The sequence below is a fragment of the Candoia aspera genome, chromosome 7 (genome assembly GCF_035149785.1).
Source record: "Candoia aspera isolate rCanAsp1 chromosome 7, rCanAsp1.hap2, whole genome shotgun sequence".
Lineage (NCBI taxonomy): Eukaryota > Metazoa > Chordata > Lepidosauria > Squamata > Boidae > Candoia > Candoia aspera.
Genome location: NC_086159.1, coordinates 17,249,834 through 17,273,153, shown reverse-complemented (window position 1 = coordinate 17,273,153; position 23,320 = coordinate 17,249,834). Strand labels below are relative to the sequence as shown.

Genomic DNA, 23,320 nt, shown 5'->3' with positions numbered 1-23,320 from the left:
GTAAAACACACCCTATCTCAGTTGGGGAAAAGGGTGTTCCACATCCACTGATCACAATGCTGACTTGACAATATACTGTACGGCCCTGAAAGTTTTCCCCTCTGATGATTTGCCTTCAGAAAAGAATACAGGAGCAGAGACAGAGGACAAGAAGAGACGTGTGAGCCGAACAGTGTGTCCATTTAACTCCTATGAGCATGTGCAGCTGCTGCGGGATGAAGTTCTGGTAGGAGTGAAAGATATAGAGCAGCTGGTTTCTCTGGGGAAGGAAATGAAGGCCTGCCCTTATTACGGAAGCCGATACGCCATCCCAGCTGCTCAGGTGGATATTTGTGGATCTCCTCTTGGAGGCTTGCTGATGTTTCAAAACGGGGGGTCTCATATACTTCGTCTGTAGCCTTGTATGTGTTCACGAAACCACTCTGGGATTGTTAGGCTGTTGCTTTTTCATGCCTCAGAAGGTTGAGCAGCTATGCTTGGGGAGAGAAAGCACGTTTCTGGCTTAACTGCCTCCTAGTTTTTCTCTCCCCTTGCAAATATTCCTTCCTTAGGGCCTTTTACATATTTTTGTGATCGGCTGGGTTTGCTTCCCATGCAGTAGGAATTTAAATGGTTTCTCGTTTTTCTAAGGAGTAAATAACATATTTGCCGGCCCAGCATGGTGTAGTGGTTAAGCTGGTGAGCTAGGTTCAAGACTGTCTTTAGCCAAGGAAACTCTGGGTGGTTTTGAGCCAGTCTTTATTTTCCAGCTCAGCCTGCTTTGTAGCATTGTTGCTGTGGGGAGCAATTGGAGGTGAAGGAGGGTTATACTGTATATGCCACTTTGAAGTCCTAGGACAGTGTTTCTCAACCTTGGCAACCTTAAGATGGGTGGACTTCAACTCCCAGAATTCCCCAAGCAGCTTGCTGGCTGAGGAATTCTGGGAGTTGAAGTCCACCCATCTTAAGGTTGCCACGGTTGAGAAACACTGTCCTAGAGAAGAAGTGTAATATAAATCTAACAAGTAAGATTAAACAAGTAAGTCCCCACTCAGCCATACTCTACATGTCCTAAAAAAAATAATGTATAAACATCCTCTGAAGTCCCCAAAATCTGATCTGCTATCAGTAAAGGGCAGTCTGGTGGCCTTCCCATTTAATCAATGCCTCTGTCTGTCCCACAGTTGGTGGTGCTGCCGTACCAAATGCTTCTGCATGAAGCTACCCGAAATGCATCTGGGATCCAGCTGAAGGATCAGGTGGTGATAATTGACGAAGCTCACAATCTGATAGATACCATTGCTTCCATCTACAGCACCCAGGTGACGGGCTCACAGGTGAGTCAGGCCTGAGGGCCTTTCTTCGAACACCTGCAGTTTTCATTTTGTGGTCTTTCTGCGCATTTCCATCAGTATCAGGCTTTTGTAAGAGACTATAAATGACTTCCAGTCTCCGAGATGGGATGTCCCTGAATCCTGGTTAGCACAGCATGCAAATGGAAGGATGGCGATACACGTCTTGCTCGTGGGCTTCTTAGAAGCATTTCCGTTGAAACGGTGCCGGACTAGATAAGCCGCGTTACTGTCTTACGTTTTGTTTCTGTTTTAGCTGTGCTGCGCCCATTCCCAACTATTGCAGTACATGGAACGATATAGGTGAGTGTTTATGACTTGAGATTCTGGTTTGTGGAGACATCAACTTGCCACGTTTGTGTACAACGGCAAATTAAGGTTCGCTGCAAGCTACGTGGGAACTTCTAACTTTCCACTTGTAGGAGGAGAGGAGGGGAAACACATGTGGCAAGTAACGTTATGCTCCAGACTGGGCCTGCACAACATACAGTCCGAGGGCTGCGTGCAGCCTGCCAAACAGCCTTGTGTGGTCTGCCAGTGTTTTCTGAAAACTTAACAAACCCACTGCCACTAAACATGACTGCTGCCACCTAGCTTTTTACAGCCCTCTCTGCCCTGACAGACATGCCTGCCAAGCGCCTCCAGGCCTCACCAACACTACCAGTGCCAGCACTGCTGCCACACCACCAGCCATTGATTGGCATGCCAGTTATTCCTTTGCGGCCCACAATTATTTTTAAGGTTTCTGTGTGGCTCTTTCCCCTCTGTGGCCTAGACTGGTGTTTCAACCTCCGCAACTTTAAGCTATGTGGACTTCGACTCCCAGAATTCTCCCAGCCAGACGGGGGGGAATTCTGGGAGTTGAAGTCCGCACAGCTTAAAGTTGCAGAGGTTGAGAAACACCAGTCTAGACAGTGGGGATGTTCTGATGCAAAGCTTATCTTCTTAGACCTTTCATAGCCGAAAGTTGATCACTGATGCTTTTGCTGAAGAAGCTGTTCTACAGCAAAGATACTGAATAGGCAACGACACTTGGCTTTATTTATTTGTTTGTTTGTTTGTGTATAAACTTATTCACTGCCCATCTTCCCCTCATGGTGGGACTCTGGGAGGTTTACAATAAAACAAAGTTAAAATTTAAAACCATTCCAATACAATAATACAGTAAAATAGGAATACAATAAAAATCTAAATGGCAAGAGATTTTAATCAGTCCGTGAATGTAATAGGCCCCTCAAAATCACTTAGGGCGCTAGCCATCCCCAGGTACAACTATTCCCCCTCCCTGTATATGTTACTTGTTCCTCACCGTTCACATAATTCTCTCCATGGGCTTTAACAAGTATACTCTTAAGCTCAGCTTGGCTATCTTGCATTGTGTTACCTTGGGCATTCACGTATCATCTGATCTGTCTTAGGAAATGCTTGAAAGCCAAGAATCTGATGTACATTAAGCAGATTGTGTTTTTGCTGGAGAAGTTTGTGGCTGTTCTTGGAGGTAAGGACAGAGTTCTTGCCTCTTACATTCTGCTGAGTGCTGTCTTCCCAGTACTGCTACCTTCTGCAGTGAAGTGTCCTATCAAGTTCAATTCCATTGCATTGTATGGTAGGCTTGCATCAAAGACTGTAACATTAGTTAATTTCACATTATCTGGGCTGCAGGGATATCATTCTGTGAACTTTGCAATGCCTTGTCTTTAGGAAATGCAATAGATTCTAGAAAAACAGAACAGGGCTTCACCAACCCTGTTTCATCTCTTTCCCCCAAGCCAGTCTTCCTTTGATCATTGCTATCTTTAACTTCTCCTGTGGTCCTTTGTCAGTTTCCCTTTTTGCTCATCCTGAATAGATGTAAGCACACAGCAAATGAAGGATGAAATTTTGATTTTAAGCAGTGCCGTAATGGAATTACTGTTTGCCTCGTGATGCATATTTTTCCTCAGGTGTATACTTCTGCTTTGGATAGATGCCTTATAATCACATTAGCGCTGCATATTTACACATCTTGCTACCAGCTTAATGTACTCAAATTCTAAATTGCTTGTTTAATTTTTTTTAAATGCATGTACCAATGCAATAAATGTAATTACAAGCAAATTAGAAACTATTTGAGATATAAGCTTGAATTAACAGCAGAAAAAGAATGCTTCCCTCCTAGGGGGTGACATATTTTAAAAAAGACTGAAAACTAAAAGCCGGTCTTTTGGTTGTACGGTTGCTTGCTGGCCAAAAAACTTACAGATGATTTCTACTATGTATTCTTTGGCTGGATTCACATAACATGCTTAACTAAGTTAGTTAAAGACCTGGTGGCTCATTTTTACATGCTCTGCTAAACTTTCTTTGCTTTTTCTTGTCTGGTGTGAATTCACTCTGTTTGATAGCTTATGGGTCAATGTGTTATGTAAATCTGGAAAACGGATTAGAGCCTTGAGTGAAACCATGGATTTGGGGGGAAGGCTATTAAGATTGCTGTGGAGGTAAACTAAATGATGTGTTGAATGTGTAGCATTGCAGTTGTCCTTTTATTTTTGCTGGCACTGGACGCGGTGGCGCTGCGGGTTAAACCGCTGAGCTGTCGATCGGAAGGTCGGCGGTTCGAAACCGCGCGGCGGGGTGAGCTCCCGTTGCTCGTCCCAGCTTCTGCACACCAAGCAGTTCGAAAACATGCAAATGTGAGTAGATTAATTGGTACCGCTTCGGCGGGAAGGTAACGGCGTTCCGTGAGTCATGCTGGCCACATGACCCGGAAGTGTCCTATGGACAACGCCGGCTCCAAGGCTTTGAAACGGAGATGAGCACCGCCCCCTAGAGTCGGACACGACTGGACTTTACGTCAAGGGAAACCTTTACCTTTACCTTTAGTACAAGCACATACAGGTCCATTTCTTATATCAAAGCCTTCCCATTTGCATTGCAAAATTCTTCATTGGAGGCAGATTTTTTTTTTTTTAAAGTGAGTCCCTATCTGGAGTGAAAAAGGGGAAAATTTTGCAAAACGAATGCCTGGGAGCTGAAGATTAAGGATTCCCTCATCTGATCAGGCTGGAGATGGGCACTGGTAATATAGTTTATCCCACAGTGATATATTGTTTAGTCCATAGGGATATGTAGTTTAGCCTAGTTTGTCATGCTTGGAAGTAATTTCTTAATGTTTGCTCTGCTTTTTATGTTCTCCAGGAAATGTAAATCAGAATCCAAATAAGCAGACCGTACCCGAAGTAGGTAGGTTGTGGGTGTGACTCCAGAAAATGTGTAAATTGGCATGGTTTGGCCAGCATGGGGTTAAGAAAAAGACTGAACTGAACTGAACTGAAAAACTTGTCTGTATCTGGTGTAAGCAAACCATATTTTTTTCTTTTTCTCCACTCTCTCTCTAAGGGGTACAACTGAAATCCATCAATGACTTTCTGTTCCAGTGCCAAGTTGACAACATTAATCTCTTCAAGGTAAAGAACTGCTTGACTTGCACCAAAGTCTAGAATTTGATGGGGAGCCAGAAGTGGTGTTTGAACCCCAAAAGAGGTGTCCCCTTTTTCTTTTACACCCTGATCAGATTTAGCCTGGATTGATTTTTTTTAAATCATTGTGTTAATATCTGCTTAGCTAAGGCGTACACTTACATGTATGTGCAAAAAATCATAGTGTTGGACACAAGGACATCTCTGTATTAGAGTTAACCACACACTGGCTGGGGAATTCTGGGAGTTGAAGTCCATACATCTTCAAGTTGCCAGGGCTGAGAAACACTGCTCTAAGGTATAGATTGATTGATAAATTTTGATAATTGGGCAGAGAAGACTGAGGCTGGAAATAAGCAGTAGCACAACTGGGAACGTTTTATTGTGTGTGTTCTCTCCTTTCAACAGGTCCAGCGCTACTGCAAGAAAAGCTGCATCAGCAAGAAGGTAGTGCATCAGAAGAGCAGGACAAAACTCTGGTTCTGTGTCCTTTATGTGTACAAGCCATGCCTTTTTTTGCCTGTTTTCAGACATTTTCCACAGGATACAGGAACAGAAGAAGCTGCCTTAGATTGAGTCAACCAGTTGGCTTGATCTGGTTAGCTATTGTCTGCAAGCCTGAACCTCAGGGATGTATGGGACTTGGGAAAGTTGGGATATGATTCCCAGAAATCTTCAAAAGATGTTAGTATATTGTAATTTCTACTGAGTGGAAATGGAAAATTTATTAAATCTATGATAGGAGAGTAATTATATTGTAATTCTAATGAAAGGTAAGTTAAATACATTAAATTGAGAGTCAGTTTGGTGTAGTGGTTAAGGCACTGGGCTAGAAACCAGGAGACTGTGAGTTCTAGTGCCACCTTAGACACAAAGCCAGCTGGGCCAGTCCCTCTCTCTCAGCCCTAGGAAGCAGGCAATGGCAAACCACTTCCAAAAATCTTGCTAAGAAAACTGCAGGGACTTGTCTGCAGAGAATTGGACACGATTGAACAGATTAAAAAAACCATTAAATTAATCAAACGTACAGAGTATGGCCATTTAGAGACCAACTGACTAAGAGCTGAGGCTCTTCATGGTTTCTTGGGGTCTTGGGAAAGCAAATCGTCTGAATATTTTCCTGTTTCCTCTGCAGGAAAGATTAATGAGCAGGGAAAAGTTTATGGACAGTATTTAAATAATACTTGGCCTCTTTTCTTTCTGCAGCTGTTAGGATTTGTGCAAAGATATGGAGTTTTCAAAACCAGAAAAGACCCAGAGTTGACTGGCTTGCAGAACTTTTTGCAAACCTTGAACAAGAGACCAGAAAAAGAAGGTGCGTTTGGCTATAAAGCAATTCTCAGCAGTGTTAGGAATTAGAAGGAGATGAGCTGGAAGAGGCAGACCTAAAGATAGTGATATTTCAGGAGGTTTGGAAACAGCTGGGTATATGGAGCTTCTTGGTTTTTGTGTTCTCTCCCTTCATTTCAGTGGACTAGCACATCTATGTATGTGTCCCTGTGCTCATGTTCACACTGGATTTCATGTAGAGCTTTGTTTTAGGACAAACGTATTCTCCTCCATTAGAGGAAAAAAACATTTTTTCTACCTGTCTCTTGAAAGTCAATGAAGAATCATAGTTCGAGTTTTCTTGCTACAATAATTCAGATTTTGCGAGGCTGAGGACATATATGAGCCATATATCATTGTTTTCTTGATAAATTGATCTGTAACAAGAATGTAAAAGCTCCTTTGGCAAGAATGTTGATTCAGCCTCTTCTACAGTCCTTTTTGCATTAACATACATTTAGACATAGCCCAAATGAAAATAAATTGAACATGTTACTTGTTTGGTTGTTGAAGTAAGGAACTGGGAGATTATGTTCTGCAGGGGAGAAGTTGGCTTTCCAAATGAGAAGTTGATTTTTGATCTGCAGGTGCTCTGCAAAGTTCTCCTGGGGAAGTTGAGGACGACCACCCCAAAATGGCATCTCCACTAATGCACATTGAAAGTTTCCTAGCTGCACTCACAAATGCAAACCAAGACGGGAGAGTCATTCTCAGCAGGCAAGGTATTGTATATCTGTATTTTATTGATTTATTTAAAAATAATTATATCTATAGTTAATTATTTAAAGATAATTCAATTACAAGTAGTCCTCGCTTACCAGCCACAATTGGGACCGGCAATTCCATTGCTAAGTGAAGTGGACACTAAGCAAAACAACGTGTGTCTGCTACGGACTTACAACGTAACTTCCCTTTCAGTCATTAAGCAAGTCACTGCAGGTAGTTAAGCAAGACATCATGGGATCTTGACTTGCAATTTTAAATTGAGAATGCCAGCTTCTCCATTGATTCTGCTTGTTGGAAGTCGGTTGTGAAGCATGAAAATGGCGATCACGTGACCATGGGACACTGTGAGAATCATAAATGTGAGGACTGGTCATCAAGTTACTTTTTCTGTGCCATTGTAACTTCAAACGGTTGCTAAATGGGGCAGTCGTTAAATGAGGTCTACCTGTATCTCCTCAGATGCCTTTCCTGAAGGAAAGGTCTGAAAGCACAAAACCATTTTTATCTAAATGCTTGGTGCTTTTTCATAGAGGCACATACCTAAATAAATAGATTGCAATTTGAGTTGTGGAAATATTGTCCTCCAGGTGTTGCTAAATTATTGTACCTTGTACCCTTCATTTTGGATCCTGTGAGTACAGCAGTAATAGGGAGGTTGTGGTGTTTATCATTACTAACTAAACCATTTTATTAAGTATTGTCATAACTGAATCAAGTGATGTTCCCATATTAGCTAATGGGAATCTACAGCAGTTGCATTCGTTGTCATTGTTCTCTCAGGATACTTCCACTGTTTAACTTGAAGAATGCTGCAAATCCACAGTAGCAAGGCAGGTGGTGGTGGGGAAGCACCTTTGCCCTTCAATGTTTTTAACTGTTTACTTGCCAACTCTCTTAATGTGCTGATATTTCCAGGTACTTTAGCACTGAGCAGCCTCAAGTTCCTTTTGCTCAATCCAGCTGTGCATTTTGCCACAGTGCTGAAAGAGTGTCGAGCTGTGATCATCGCTGGGGGCACCATGCAACCGGTGAGGGACGATTTGGACATCTTCAGATTTCACTTGGCTGACGGGCAACCATTTTTAAATCGCAGATGATTGAAGGAGCTGATTTCCCTCCTCCCTTCTTAGCAGATGTTCCCCAGAATGTGGTGGTGGAGGTCCTTCCTGTAAAAGGCAGCAGAATGAAAGTGCCACTTTGAGTCTTTGGCTTATTCTGCCCTTCCCCTTCGTTGGTACCGTTTTGTTTTTAACCTACCTGGCAAGCCTTTCATAGCGTTTAGAGCAGTATTTCTCAACCTTGGCAACTTTAAGACATATGGACTTCAACTCCCAGAATTCCCCTCCAGCTTTGCGTCTGAAAGTTTTAACCGTCTTAAAGTTGCCAAGGCTGAGAAACCCAGGTTTAGAGGATCAGCTTCTTGCTCTATTTCTTCAGTCTGCCTGTCATTTTTGCCAAGCCCTAGAAGGATCTAAATCTTTGCATTCAACATTAAATGTTTAATTTTCCCAGAAAGAAACAGGATTTCAGTAACACCATAGTGGCAGGTTCCATCATGCTTCGCTTCTGATATCTAGGCTTGAGTGCTGGTGGTGGCTGAGTGGCACTCTAGAGGAAAGGGTGTAAAGAGTAACTCTTAGCATATAGATCCAGTGATTTGTTGGCCATGAAAGTTCAGGTTGTATCATCAACTTAAGTGGTTTAGGCTTTAGCTTACAATCTTTTTTCCACTGAAGTATATTGTTGGGAGAGATGGGTAGGTACTGTCTTTCTGTAGAGCAGCTCTTCTCAGAGAAGTAACTTGGAAGGTGGGATCAGTATGAATATCTGCCATCCTTTCTTTGGTCTATTAACAAAAATCCCAGGCTCACTTTGGTTTGTTAACTACAGTACATGAAATGAATCAATGTTCTAATCCCACAAGCATGGCAGCTTATCAACAAAATAAATTCAGGAGGCAGGATCTGGTCAAGTGGCCCTTGAGAAACACCACACAATATGGTTCCTCCCTTCCATCCCCTCTATAAATGTGAATGCTCCCCTCCCCGTTTTGGCTTCTCTCATTTAAGCAACCCCTATAACAGGCTTTTCCAAAATAGTGAACTCCAGATGTGTTGGACTAAAACTCCTATAATTTGAAGTCTAGGTGAAAAGCTGACAATGGTATACAGGTAGTCCTCACTTACTGACTGCATCACGCAGCATCCGTTCAAAGTTACGATGGTGCTAAAAAAAATAACTTTGCGACCAATCCTTGCATTTATGACCGTCGCAGCGTCCCTTAGTCATGTGACTGCCAGTTGCCTGCTTTGCTACTGACATGCATTTTCGCTTGTGACAAGCAGAGTTACTACTGTACAGTATGGAAGGCAGAAATAAAATTATAAGCCGCAGTCATGTGGTTTTTCACTTAGCGACTTCACTTAGTGATGCTTCGCTTAATGACCCAATAGGAAGTGATGTCATAAGCCCAGTCGCAGTCATGTGATTTTCCACTTAGCGACTGTGTGGCTTTGTGACTTGAGTTGCCTGTCCCTATGTGGTCACCAAGCGAGGACTACCTGTGTGTGTTTGTGTAAGAGATGTTTTGAAGTTCGGCTCCCAACATGGTCAGTGCCATGGAACTGTAGAGGTGCAGCCTAATGCATCTGGAGGGCTTCTGATTTTCTGTCCCTGATGGAATGCAAGACACTATGGGAGATGTCCATAGCTTGGTAGCCAAGCTGCTGTTTTCTATGCAGAAGGTTCTAGGGTCAATCCCTGCTATTTCCAGCTCTGATTATACTGAATCAGCCTGATGAGTAGTCTGACTTTATCAAAGGCACCTTTCTATGCCTGTATAATTTGTCTGTAAATATTCTGATTGCATTTTTGTACAACCTTCGTTGTAACTGATGTCTATTAAAATTCAGCTTGGGTGGTTTGGATAGCAGGGAGGTGGCTCTAAAGTTATTACTGAAGTGAAGTGGAACCACTTAGTGACACTACTGCCCTTCATTTGTGATGCTTAAAGCAAATGGGCTTCTCAGATGAGGACGGTTGCTGAATGAAGGGTCTTTAGAGCATCGACTCTACAGTTCCTTATTTTATCTTGGTGAGTAAATTGCAGAAAAGAGATGGGGTTAGTCTTCTTCCTCTGCATCGCACACAGAGGTAGGTTTGAGAAGGGCCCTAGCCATGCATGGTAAGAGCCGTTCTGTTACATGCACAACCTCTCAGATATACTTGAACTGGCATTTCCAGCCTTAAGACTCAGATTGCAAGGGACTTTCTACCTGAGAAGCTTCTAATACCAAACAGGATGAGTAATACTGAATTAAAGGTTCAAATAGTCAGGCATAGCATATGTGGGCATGTTATGGGGTCCACAGAAAAGCAAAATTGATTCTCTTGCTGCAGGCCTTGGCCTACATGGGCAGAATATTGATCTTTTCCTCCCCAAGAGTTGAACACTCTGAGTAGGGTGTGCTGCGTAAGCCTTCTAAAAAAGGATTTTTGTCGTGTGGCTTGTAGGTGGCTGACTTCCGGGAACAGCTGTTTTTGGGTGCCGGTGTTGACGCTGACAGGATCAAGGAATTTTCCTGTGGTGAGTCCTGGAGAACAGGTGGGGAGCCCCAGATCTCTTGATTCTTGCTTGGCTGCCCTGTGGAACAAAGTTTTGCCTACCCCGGTGTTTCTCAGCCTGGGCAACTGGAAGATGGATGGACTTCAACTCCCAGAATTCCCCAGCCAGGTGGGGAACACTGCCCCACCCAGTCATGTCCTTCCAAAAGGCTGCATCCGTTGGGGATGAAGGGTGGTCCGCTGTCTTCCATCTCTGCTTGAGCTTTTTGGGCAGAATCTGCAAACTTCAGCCTCTGCATTTACATTCCACTAAAACGAGGGGACAAGAGAATGACTTAATGCATGCTTACTTGGAAATAGGTTCCCATAAATTGAAGGAGGACTTCCTGTCTTATAAGCATGCATGTGGAAAACCAGGAAATATTTCAGTGAGAAATCAGACCTACAGTAATTGCTATAATATGGAGTGTTATTTCTAGTGCCAGCCAGCCTGTCTGCTATTTCCCTTTCCATTTTTTCTTACAACCTGCTCCCCATTTTTCTGTTGTTCCTCTTCCAGTGGTCAAACCAAGATTCTGTGCCTATTTAGTATTACCCGGCCTCACTTGCTTTGTTTTTCTTTTGTAGTTTGCAAATTTCCAGGTTCCTTGGAGCCTGCTGCTACTTCATTCTCTTGACTGCTGTTTCTATTACAGATAGGTAGTTGGAGAATAGAGTTAACCATTAATGTATCTATGATGAGTTCTAGAACAGGCACAGCTTAGGTTAGTATTTCAAATCCTTTTTTCTTTTGGAAAAGAATATTTTAAAGACTTGAGTGATCATGATGAAAATGGGCTTTCTTTTTTCTTCAAACGTTTCAGAGTAAAAATTAGGGTAGACAATGCATATTCCACTGTAGAATCAGTGGAAGCTGCTAAAATTGTGAATTCTGAAATTGTTCCAAGATAGGTTCCTTTTAAAGCATCTGTCTGATCAAATTCCCAAAGCTTTTCTATTTCACACTTGAGTTGTGACTTCCAGCTGTCACAACTGACAGTAATTGTTCCCTGTTTTCCTTAAATGATGGGAGGCAGGTCCAGGTGTTTGAAAGATCTGTTTTTGTTTTACTAGAACCCAGAAGTGTATTAATGAGAAGAAAGCGTGAAAGGATGGCTTGGGGAAGGTTCAGTTGCCAACCACAGCAGCCACCTTCTTTGAGCTTTCTTTTATAATAATAATAATAATAATAATAATAATAATATCCCTAAGTTATTATAGAACATGTGCACACAAAATTCTACAATTAAACAGCCACGCTACAGAAAGACAACCAAATGAAGCTCCTATTTTAAAAATGAGCACAGAACAAAGAAAAAGTGTATTGATCTCGTACAAAACAGTCAGATCTACCATAGAGTCCAAGCTATGTTCTGCTTGCTCCTTATCAAAATCTCTCTTATTTTGCTGTCATCACTCTATAGGCCTTGGCTTTGATTGCTAAAATAACAATTGCAAAATTAATATCAGACCAATTAATTTTTGTTAGACCAATTCAAAGGTCACCTGGAATGTGCAAAGTTATTGTGATTTCCAGATTTGGTCATCAGGCAAGCAGAATGTGGCAAGTAAAGAAAAAGTTTTAAGTATTCATCATTGAAAACATGATGTTTGCATAGTCAAACTTTCAAGATGGGAGGAGAAGATTGGGTGTTTTAAGTGCAGGTTCTGCTAGGTGCCGTGAAGGTTTCTGTCAGCCCAACAACATAAGAAATCAATGCCATATCGGTCAGGCCTACTTTTATCGTAATAACTATGGTACAGAATCTTTGATGTCTGAACGTGCTTCCCCCTCTCCCTCACTTTATCTTCCTGTGAACTGGGGAGGGGCTTGTCTGAGATGTTTTCTCAAGTTATTTTCTTGGCCTGGGTTCAAGCCCTGCTTATCTGACCATTTTTATTTATTTATTTATATTTCAAATTTTGTCACTGCCCATCTCACTCGAGCGTGACTCTGGGCGGTTTACAGTAAGACTAAAATAAATACAGGTTAAAAAACAATAAAAACAGTAATCTTAAATAACAATATCAATATCAAATCCAAGATGGGGATGTTAAAAAGTTCCATTGTCTTGGTAGGGGGTCTCCTCCTGTCCTTTAAGGCCATTCCCTATGCCCTCCACAGTTTCAGACTGAGTGTTGCTCGGAAGAAGAAGTGAGCTGATCTCATGGTATTTGTTCAGTCATGTAGTTGAGTATCTGGTTAATGGTAAAAGAGTCTGGAAGTTTGGCTTTTCAGCATCTTAACAGGAACTGGAGCTTGTTCATTTCTTCCTTCGATTCTTGTGTTACCAGGTCATGTGATTCCCCCTGACAACATTTTACCCATCATCCTCTGCAGTGGTCCATCCAATCAGCTGCTGGAATTTACTTATGAGAAAAGAGGCTTGCCTCAGTTGGTCAGTATGTTTTCGTTACATTTCATTGCCTCTTTAGGCAATGGAGCTTCATTTTATTTATATTTATTTATCATATTTTTATCACTGCCCATCTCCCCCATACGGGGGACTCTGGGCAGTTCACAATAAAATGGTTTAAAATTCAATAAAATCATAAATAATATCATTCATCAATAAATATACTTCATAGTTTGAGTTCACTGAATGACTATATCTGAAGTGGATTGATCCTTGGATATTGCCAAGGCCCTCCCTGCCGAGTTCCTCTCATTTGGTTTACACACTTGCAAAGGAAGTGGATCCCCTTTGTGGTTTACTTTGCAGTATACCTGTTACTGGACTCCACAATTAGCTCTCCTCCAGGAAGATCTGATTTACTGCATTTCCACGTCAAGGGAGAGGCCATCCCTATACTACTGAAGCCCAGATGTTCATATATGAGAGAAGTCATTAAGAAGGACTCTGGTGTTGCATGAAATGGGTTGGGAAATCAGAGATAATACAGGATTATCTTTGTTTTGACAGCTGGGCATGGTGCTCTGAAGCAGGGCAGGCCATCATTTTTTTTTTTTTGGTTTAACTTCAAAAGCCTTCTGGAAGAGATCAGCACAGATTTCTGGGTGGAGATGTCTGCTTCTTCCTAGCAGCCTGTAATTGTGGGAAAGAAGGAGTCAAGGAGAAAAAGAGAGGAGAGGCAGGTGTCAGAAAGAGGAGGGTGTCCCATGACCCCTGACTCTGAGCCTGCTTACCTCAGATCTGCCTATCGTGTATCTTCCAGCTGATTCTCTCTCAGCATAAGTGCACATCCTCTGAGCTTCATGAACTCCCTTCCAGCATCCTTTTGCAGCCCAGATCATTCCACCCCAGGAAGGAAGTTGTGTTCTCAAAGAGAATACAGCCATTGATAGAAGGTTTTGTTTTGTGCCCTGAAGATGAAAATTGTTGATTTTTCTCCACTTTTCAGATGGAGGAGACAGGGCGGATTCTTTCTAACCTGTGCAACGTTGTCCCTGGAGGTGTGGTGTGCTTCTTCCCCTCCTATGATTATGAGAAGCAGGTGTACATGTACTGGGAAAAGACAGGATTGCTTACCCGGCTGGCTACTAAGAAGAAGGTAATTCTGCAGCCTGAGGCTGCTGGTGAAATCCACCATCAAACCATTATTGGCTGATTCCTCTCCTCTGGTTTTGTTGTTCTGTCTCAAAGAGGTCCTGCTGCCGGCATGGTGAAGTGGAGAGGGTGTGCATGTGGCCAATCCTCACCTGTTAACCAATTAATGATACTTGCTGGGTGGCTGATCGTGATACTTGAACTAAAATAGATTAAAAGCTGCTTCATCATTTCCAGAAGCAAAGAGAGGGTGCCTTATTTGTGTAGGAGACAGGAAAAACTCTACAAGCCAACCTGAAATTTGGCTGGTGGCACCACCAAACCAACCTTGGCTGATCAGAAAAAGGACAGAAGGTCAGACCTGCTTAGCCCTTGAATGGGAGAAATCCCAGGGCTGTAGGCTAGACAGGGAAGTTGAAAAACATTGCAGAAGGTTAACTGCTTTCATAACTGTTGCCAAGAAAATCTAATGAACTTGCCATCAAGATTGACTTAAGAGAATCTTTATCTTTAGTCATCATGGTTATTCTTTACAAACTGAAAATTAGCATTCTGTAAATTGGACAGCTAAATCCAGCAATATTCCATTCCTCCTTTTGTAGGCATAGCAGTTGTGGCAAATGGTCAAAGCCGGGAGCCCTTTTAGTCCCTTAATGATCTTGCAACATAGGCTTGTCTGTGAGAATAGGGTTAAGGTTGTAAGATGAGCCCAGCTAGATCTGGCCTGTGTCCTTCTGTGGCCAACTCGATACATCTGGGAAGCTTACAAGCACCGACAGCAGGGCAATCACACTTTTCCGCTGTGGTTTGCCAGCCACTGGTATTCAAGGCATTCTGCCCATTAGTTAGTAATAGGAAACAGGAGGAGATACATCATCCATTACTCCTTAATATCCATTAAATATGACATTCCCATAATGACATCGTGACACGAATAACCTATATTGTGTCATTTGCATCAAGTTGGTTATTTGACATAATGATATCTGTATATTTAACTTAAATTTAAGACTGGATTACTTCAGATGCAGTAGACTGTTCTTTTATTTTGGAGGGATTTCCGGATGGAGATTCTGTCCATTGTATCTGAAGTTTGCTAAATGGGAATCCTTTAAACCAGTGTTTTTCAAACTTGGCAACTTTAAGATGTGTGGACTTCAACTCCCAGAATTCCCCAGCTAGCATGCTGGCTGGGTAATTCTGGGGGTTGAAACCCACAATGCTTAAAGTGGCCAAGTTTGAAAAATACTGCTTTAAATCAAAGTTTTACTGAAGCTGAAACCAATCTATTGCTCTTTATTTTGGTGATTGTACAAAAGCCACAAAGCTTTACAGCTCCTGGGAACTTAACTATCCATATGGTGTGAGTGATGTCTCTTCTTAATAATTAATGTATGATGCTATTTACAGATATTTCAGGAACCCAAGAAAGCTAACCAAGTGGAGCAGGTATTGGCAGAATACGCCAAGTGTATCAAGGTACGAAACAGAAGAGTGGAAGATTATTGAGCAGTTGGGAAGAGGTACTAAGCTGATTGTAGAGGTACTCCAGCTTTTAACCATGCATTGTGGACTTTCTTTGACACAGCGCTGCAACCTAGCAGATGGCCCCATGACAGGAGCACTGCTGTTTTCTGTAGTCGGTGGGAAAATGAGTGAAGGAATTAATTTTTCAGATGACCTGGGAAGGTAAAAATGACTGCCTGTGATTAGGGGGTGAGGTTGGGGTAGAATTATTAACTGGAATAAATATTTTCTTCTAATGGATATTTACAATTTGGAGTGTTATAAAACGATGGGATGAGGGCAACATTCTGTAGGTTTGAGCAACCGCAAACTGAAGTCTTAATTTTTGGAAGGACCATTCAAATGCTGACTTCTGGGTTTAGCTTTTAGTACATTAAATATGACATTCCCATAATGACATCATGACACGAATAACCTATATTGTGTCATTTGCATCAAGTTGGTTCATTTGACATAATGACATCTGTATATTTAACTTAAATTTAAGACTGGACTACTTCAGGTGCAGTAGACTGTTCTTTTATTTTGGAGGGATTTCCGGATGGAGATTCTGTCCATTGTATCTGAAGTTTGCTAAATGGGAATCCTTTAAACCAGTGTTTTTCAAACTTGGCAACTTTAAGATGTGTGGACTCCAACTCCCAGAATTCCCCAGCTAGCATGCTGGCTGGGTAATTCTGGGGGTTGAAACCCACAATGCTTAAAGTGGCCAAGTTTGAAAAATACTGCTTTAAATCAAAGTTTTACTGAAGCTGAAGCCAACCTATTGTTCTTCATTTTGGTGATTGTACAAAAGCCACAAAGCTGGTGTGGCTTTGTGTGACTATAATGGGACATATTCCACACTGTGCAACAGATTGAAGACCAAAATAGAAGGCATTAGGGAGAAGGAGAGGGAGAGAGAGAGAAGCTAATATGGCAAGTGGGCAAAGCCATTTCACTTCCTCCTTGAAGGCGAATTTCTTGTTTCATAAATTTTCCACCTTTCGTTTCTAACATCAGTTTATTCCTCCCGCCCCGCTCCCTGCCCCACTGCATATTGGAGTGGGACAACCGCACAGCTTGACACGCAGGATGGCGGAAACAAGCTGCTGGAAATCAGCCGCCCCATGTTGTCACAATCAGGCTTTGGAGGCGACTGGGTGGGAGGTTTTGTAGATTGCAGTGCCTAGCCACGCTTTTAGAAACAAAACCATTTCTTCTTACAAATGAATCGAAATGAAACAGGCCTGTTCTTGGTTGAATAAAGCAGTAGTTGGCCAGAAAGAGGCACGGGCTTTCTACTGTGAACCGTACCTGTAGGCGGCCAATTTGTATGCAGAATATTACTCCCAATTTGCCTCTTTTCCCCCATTTTATTTAAAGCTCCCCCAAATTGCTGTTTAAGATTCCAAGGGTAAGAACATTAGGCTAACTCGAATGCACAGGATATGCCAGTCTATCCACTGCAGGCACCTTTGATTGAAAGTGTAATCTGTTTTGAAAAGGCAGTTTTATCTACTAATCAAAAATGGTGCGGTGTGTTTCTCCTTGGCATAGATTTTCACATTACTTTACCAACATCGTGTATTTTTATTTTCTTTAGCTTAGAGAAAGTTTTATGTACTGTTTATTTCTTGATTTATATGTGATATGCTTAGATTGTAAATTTTTCTATCTTTTTTTGTATTTCTTTTCTTCCTATTTTTGTGTATCCTTTTGTAAAACATGTAATAAAATAAAATTACAAGCGGGGGGGACCCTTAGATTGAAAGGGTCTATTTGGTATTGCAGGATTATTATGCAAGCTAAAGGAATAGCTCTGGGTGATTTGTGTGTTTCTCACCTTTTCCCAATCTCTCTTTCTCCAGGTGTGTGATTATGGTGGGCATGCCCTACCCCAACATAAAATCTCCAGAACTTCAGGAGAAAATGGCTTACCTTGATAAAACAATGGTAAAAGGTCCACTGTTTTCCTCTTAGCTTGATCTATTCTGTTTGTTTTTTGGGACGTCGTGGTGCTGCGGGTTAAACCGCTGAGCTGCCGATCGGAAGGTTGGCGGTTCGAAACCGCGCGGCGGGGTGAGCTCCCGTTGTTAATCCCAGCTCCTGCTCACCTAGCAGTTCGAAAACATGCAAATGTGAGTAGATCAATAGGTACCGCTTCGGCGGGAAGGTAACGGCGTTCCGAGTCGTCATGCTGGCCACATGACCCGGAAGTGTCTATGACAACGCCGGCTCCAAGGCTTACAAACGGAGATGAGCACCGCCCCCTAGAGTCGGACACGACTGGACTTTACGTCAAGGGAAACCTTTACCTTTACCTAATACAGGAACACAATTGCTATGTAGTGTTTCTCTGTGCTTTTTTCTTCTCACTGGAGTCATGCAACTTAGAACGTTTGCATTGCTCTGTTTACAAATGCTCCTTCATTCATTTTCATAAGTGAGATAAGCTGCAGTTAGTCCCCATTCTTAGGCTAACTACGATAACGTTTAACTACAGGTAGTCCTCGCTTAACAACCACAATTGAGACCGGCATTTTGGTTGCTAAGTGAAGCGGCCATTAAGCAAATTTGACCCAATTTTACGACCTTTTTTGTGTTTGTTAAGCAAACCATGTGGTCGTTAAGCAAATCATGCAGTTCCTCATTGATTTTGCTTGCCAGAAGCCAGCTGGGAAAGTGAAAAATGGCAATCACGCGACCACAGGACACTGCAACGGTCATAAATGTGAACCGGTTGCCAAGTGCCCAAATTGTGATCACGTGACTGTGGGGATGCTGCAATGGCTGTATGTGTGAGAACCAGTCATAAGTCATTTTTTTCAGCACCATCATTAAGACCGAACAGCCACTAAACAAATGATTGTTAAGCGAGGATTACCTGTACTGCAAAAAGGATTACCATTTACTATTACAGATAGTAAATGGAAAGACTGGCTCAGTATCAGGTAACATAGGCTTTAGGCCTTGTGCAGTGTGAACCTCTTGGGCGTGCCTTGGCTGGAAGTGTAGGAGTGGGTACAACTCCTCTGCCTAACTCTCCTCTCACCTTAATGGAGATGTGGTTGATTTATCACTGCATGATATAAGAGGGATCACCCATTTGTTTTCGATGGATGAACTTGTCCTTAACGCTACAGTATAGTGAGAATGCTGACTGTTCATTTCTTTGGAAGAAGGGAGTGGCAGTGCTTCACTGTCATCAGAGGCATTTCTATTTTGCTGGTGGGATCTAAACGTGTGTCAGATTTGACGTTTACTTTGTTATCTCTTGTCGCCATAATTTATGCATTGCCTGCAACTAGCAAAGATAAAGTTGTAGGCTACCATGCTTGGCCATGTAACCGTTAGAGCTGGACATGTAACCTGACTAGATGATGATTGTCTCCAACACAGCCACTTCCAGCAGTTATGAAAAGACTGGGTTTATTGAACATGCTATGTGGAGAATCTGGTGTCCTCTGTGGTTTCTTGAGTCGCATCTATAGCTGAATAGAATCAAGGAACTTCTATGCAACATACGTAGGACTTCAGTATCTTTTGGGTAGAAAGGTTGGGTATAAATCAAATAATATTAGTGGTATCAGTTGTAGGGGAAGGCTGGATTATTTGGTGGCTTTAGATGAATACTCTTAGTGTCCAGGTTGACTTGTTTATGTATCCCGTCTGTCTTGGTTTTCTCTAGCCAAAGTCTGCAGGCCAGTCTCCAGGAAACTCGCTCATTGAAAATCTGTGCATCAAAGCAGTCAACCAGTCAATAGGTAAGTACAGAGTTAGTTCTAAAATACATCTCTGGCAATCAGAACTTCGTAGTTGTTCCAGTGGAACCTGCTTACTTCATTGTCGGTCATAAAAATGGAATCGCTCCCAAGTGGTTGATCAGGGAAGTTTTGATAAGGTAGCAGAGAAATTAGGAATTGGTCCTTTCATTTCTGTTACAAGTTTATCATACAGTAGTACTGCATGTACATTTTTCCTATGAGCTTCTGTGCAAGTTGCCTCACTATCACCAAAATAATGAAGTGTAATGGCAAGTGATCATCCAGGTCACGGTTTGTATATAAGAGGATCCTAGATGAATTTCTATGCATCTCCTAAGGAAACACTTGAGTAACATGAGAGCAGAAAAATCTCTGCTTCTGATTATGGACAACTGCTACAGGCAAGATGGATCTTCTGATTGGATATGAAACAGTTTTCTCTAGAATTAGGCCATGCGGAGGCATTTTCCTGGGTACAACCAACCTGCCAAAAATGCTAGAGAGGGGCAGGCTGTGAGAGGATAGCAGGAAGAATCTCTGCCACTCTCCTACCTAGTTTCATATATTAATCATCTAGGTTCCTGGCTTGCTGAGTTTGGGAGCAGAAACCAGGTTCCCTATGAAATACTGGGTCCTTAGAGCAAAATTTGCTTTATTAAGGAATAGCTCACAGCAGTTTCAACATAAGGGCCTTCTGCAACCTGAGGACTTTCCAGATGTGTAAACTCTAGAATTAGGCCATGCGGAGGCATTTTCCTGGGTACAACCAACCTGCCAAAAATGCTGCAGAATTCTCAGCAGTGACTGCTCTGGCTGGGAAGTTTTGAGAGCCAAAGGTCACACATCTGAAGAATAGGCAGGCTGCAGAAGGCTGCATCTACCGTTTTCCTTAGTTGTCTTGAGGGAGGAAATATTTGCATACCAGTCTCATTCTTGCCCCAAGCCTTGGGTGCTGTTGGGAGGAAGGAAAGATAAGCTGTTTCCTTGAAGCTTTAGTGGTTTGCAACAGTGCCCAGTGACTTCTCATTTTGTATTGAATTTACAGCTATGTCAGCCATTCAGTGTTACAGCTACAAGCTGGGTGGCCATATAAATGGATTAAATAAATAAAATGGTTTGCTTTCACAGGAAGAGCAATTCGGCATCAAAAAGACTTTGCTAGCATTGTGCTCTTAGATCACAGATACACACGTCCAGCAGTTCTTAACAAACTTCCCCAGTGGATTAAAAGCAGAGCCCAAATCAAGGCTGGGTTTGGACCAGCTTTTGCAGCACTAAGAAAAGTAAGTCCCGGATCAGACTCCATTTGCAAATTCTTATGAAATAATCCTAGAGAATCCAGGCATCAATCAGTGTCCTGGCTAGATTCTGGAGATTTATTTTTTCCTGCTGTTGAAATGTGCTTATTATTCTCTCTTGACTTTAGTCACTACATGCCTCATGCAATTCCTAATTTCTGTCCTGCAGTTCCACTGGGAGAAGAAATCAAATTCCAAGCCTGTCCCTTTGTGAGGAACAACAAGATCTACTCAAAGCTGCCACCTCTGCCCACCCAAAATGACTTCTGTGTATTTAAATGCGCTACACTTGTATTGCCTGATCTTAATTTTGAGAATGTTTTTTCTTCTTCCAGTCACTAAAGTCGTTTTCTGAATTCAGCATGCTTTGTGTATCATAACATCAAAGGGATAAACTAGATTAGGGTTGGCGAAGAGGGGCTTTCTTCGGTTTATGGTAGAATTGCATTTTCCATGGGAGAGATTTGGACAATAACGTTGTTTCCCCCCACTTGATTTTGCAACACCAGTGCCCCTTGGACTTTATTTTGAGGCTATAATACATGCTGTTCAAAGTTCAAGACAGGTCGTTAATAGGGGTGTGCAAACATTTTGGAATTGAAACAGAGCTTGAAACGGTTACTTCAAGCTTAAATTAGCTTGTTCCATGCACTCTGAAAGCATTTCACACTCAAAACGGCTATTTCACATTCAAAATGTTTTCTATACCGCTGGCAGTCGTCATTGCTAAAATCTGTGTGTGGGATATAATCAGTAAGAGACTCCAGGCTCTCCTTTTTGCTGAGCCTGGAGAGACCTCCGTTTTCCCTTCCTTTTAAACCAGAGAAGTGATGCTGTGCTGCCAGCATCCAGTGGGGCCAACTACAAAGCAAAAGGAAAACAGTATCTGCTGTGGTGTATTAGGCAGGATACTGAGTGGTGCAGGGATCACTTTAGCTTTTGGAGCGCTGCACTTTCATTAATCCCTTCAGCCAAGGAATGCTTAGCTCCGATTTGCTATCCACCCTCAAGCAAAAGCTGCTGTTTTAGGGGAACAACGTAGGTCTACTGTTATTGGTCAAGGTTGGCTTTGCAAGGGTGGATGATGGAGAGGAGCTGCTAAAAAGCACTTTTCAAAAAAAGCTTATATATCCAAAAGCTGATCAAAAAACTCCATCCAAAAGGGCTGTGCAACATTTCAGATGCAAAGGCAAAAAGGGGTTCTAAAATTGTGAGGCAGGTGTACTGAATTTGTCTACAGCTCTTTAAAGCAATGTTTCTCAACTTCAGCAAATGTATGATGTGTGGACTGGGGAATTCTGGGAGTTGAAGTCCACCCATCTTAAAAACTTCCTGAGGTTGAGAAATGCTGCTTTAAACCAAAGGTAGCTCATGATCCTGGGAAAAGACTGCAGGCAGGTGCTACGTGAGTCCTTCAAGGCATCTTTTTACCTTTGAACTGCTGCACAGCTACATTAGCCAGTCCTTTTCTTCTTTAAATACTTGCTTTATATTATTTTTTAGCTTACGTGTACAGAGATAGAAGAAAAAGGCATCATCCTTTACACACAGTTTACTGGCGACATTCTCCAACCAGAGAGGTATTATAACATTGTTCAGTGAGCATGCACCCATGGCCCAGAACTCTAGCTCGGGTGGGTATTCCGGGAAACATGTTCGCCGACGCATCAAGATACCTAGAGCAGCTGAACGCTGTGGCATGGCTTAACACCCTCGAGTTTCCACCCTGATGCTGCAAACATATACTACCTCCCACAACAGGTAACTGAAAGTAAGAAGACTGAGGACAAGGACGGTAAAACAAAGTGCTTTTTGGAAGAGGTTAATGCATTTTCCTGTATGCAAGCTAATAATGCATCACCCTTGATTCCAGTTTTGTCCACTGAAATTGGTTCACCAGGATGTGAAAACAGTCTGGCTTCTTTTAGCTTTTCATTTAGGGCATTCAAGGTAAATAGAATAAATGCGTGTTTACATGTAACATTTGCACTGAACAGGGAAATGCCCTTCTTTACAGAGCTGGAAAGGATTTGAACATAGAAAATAAAAGCTGTTCTCAGCAGTAGTTGGGTACCCTTTGAAGCTCAGGTTCTTCCCCAACTCCAAAGCTGAGCCTTGCTGCGGGTGTCAAATGGCTAAACGTTTTTGCACGCCACGTTCAACCATGGAGGCCCTTCTAAGACGGAAACTGACTCTCATCATCCTTGAACACAAGTTGCACGGTGGCAGATTCTGCTGAGTGCATAATTAGAGATCGCTCATGTTGCTGTTCTGGAGTGGATGGCAAAGTGGCAATATCCACTGTTAAGTATTCTCAAAAAGATGGAAACCTCAAACAAGAAGATGTGTCTCTATTAAGCCTCCATATGTTGCCCTCTGAAGTGCCATCTAGGACTCCCAGTCATCCTCATCCTCTTCCCCAGCTGGCTGCTGTGGAGGTGGCAGGGGTGGAATTGTGTCTGAGATGCGGCCAAAGGCGCCGGCTGGTACGTTGGGCGCATTGCTGTCTCCACCAGCTGCTGGTCCTTTGCCTGAGATGCCTGCAGGAGAGAAGACAAAATGGAACGTGGCACCAGGAAATCTACACTTCCTCAAATATGCAGGCCTGAAGTGACAGATGGGAAATTACTAGCCCAGCAAGGAGAGCCAAGAGAAAACAGAAACACATTTCTTAACTTATTCGCTCAGCATTTTGCACCAACAGAAAAGGCAAATGCAGGCTAGAAATGCAGATCCACATCCACAAACTAAGTGGTAGATTGCAAAGAAAAATGAGGTTAGATGTAAAAG

At 42.4% G+C, this 23,320-nt stretch overlaps 2 protein-coding genes across 2 annotated transcripts in view; one reads left to right on the top strand and one right to left on the bottom strand.

Moving 5' to 3' along the window:
• The window catches only part of DDX11 (DEAD/H-box helicase 11), a 32,472-nt gene extending 11,634 nt beyond the window's left edge, over positions 1 to 20,838 (top strand). The window contains exons 9-27 of the mRNA XM_063309215.1: positions 120 to 322; positions 1,164 to 1,316; positions 1,588 to 1,634; positions 2,750 to 2,829; positions 4,512 to 4,556; positions 4,713 to 4,780; positions 5,201 to 5,239; positions 5,999 to 6,107; positions 6,709 to 6,843; positions 7,763 to 7,875; positions 10,361 to 10,433; positions 12,746 to 12,849; positions 13,814 to 13,963; positions 15,370 to 15,438; positions 15,548 to 15,648; positions 17,337 to 17,421; positions 19,157 to 19,232; positions 20,361 to 20,515; positions 20,700 to 20,838. Of these exons, the coding sequence (XP_063165285.1) occupies positions 120 to 322; positions 1,164 to 1,316; positions 1,588 to 1,634; positions 2,750 to 2,829; positions 4,512 to 4,556; positions 4,713 to 4,780; positions 5,201 to 5,239; positions 5,999 to 6,107; positions 6,709 to 6,843; positions 7,763 to 7,875; positions 10,361 to 10,433; positions 12,746 to 12,849; positions 13,814 to 13,963; positions 15,370 to 15,438; positions 15,548 to 15,648; positions 17,337 to 17,421; positions 19,157 to 19,232; positions 20,361 to 20,515; positions 20,700 to 20,744 (1,850 nt within the window). The 3' untranslated portion in view covers positions 20,745 to 20,838. The remainder of the gene's footprint in view (positions 1 to 119; positions 323 to 1,163; positions 1,317 to 1,587; positions 1,635 to 2,749; positions 2,830 to 4,511; positions 4,557 to 4,712; positions 4,781 to 5,200; positions 5,240 to 5,998; positions 6,108 to 6,708; positions 6,844 to 7,762; positions 7,876 to 10,360; positions 10,434 to 12,745; positions 12,850 to 13,813; positions 13,964 to 15,369; positions 15,439 to 15,547; positions 15,649 to 17,336; positions 17,422 to 19,156; positions 19,233 to 20,360; positions 20,516 to 20,699) is intronic.
• A 199-nt stretch (positions 20,839 to 21,037) lies between these two features.
• The window catches only part of WASHC1 (WASH complex subunit 1), a 53,237-nt gene continuing 50,954 nt past the window's right edge, over positions 21,038 to 23,320 (bottom strand). Inside the window, exon 11 of the mRNA XM_063309214.1 lies at positions 21,038 to 23,070. Coding sequence (XP_063165284.1) covers positions 22,919 to 23,070 — 152 coding nt within the window. The 3' untranslated portion in view covers positions 21,038 to 22,918. The remainder of the gene's footprint in view (positions 23,071 to 23,320) is intronic.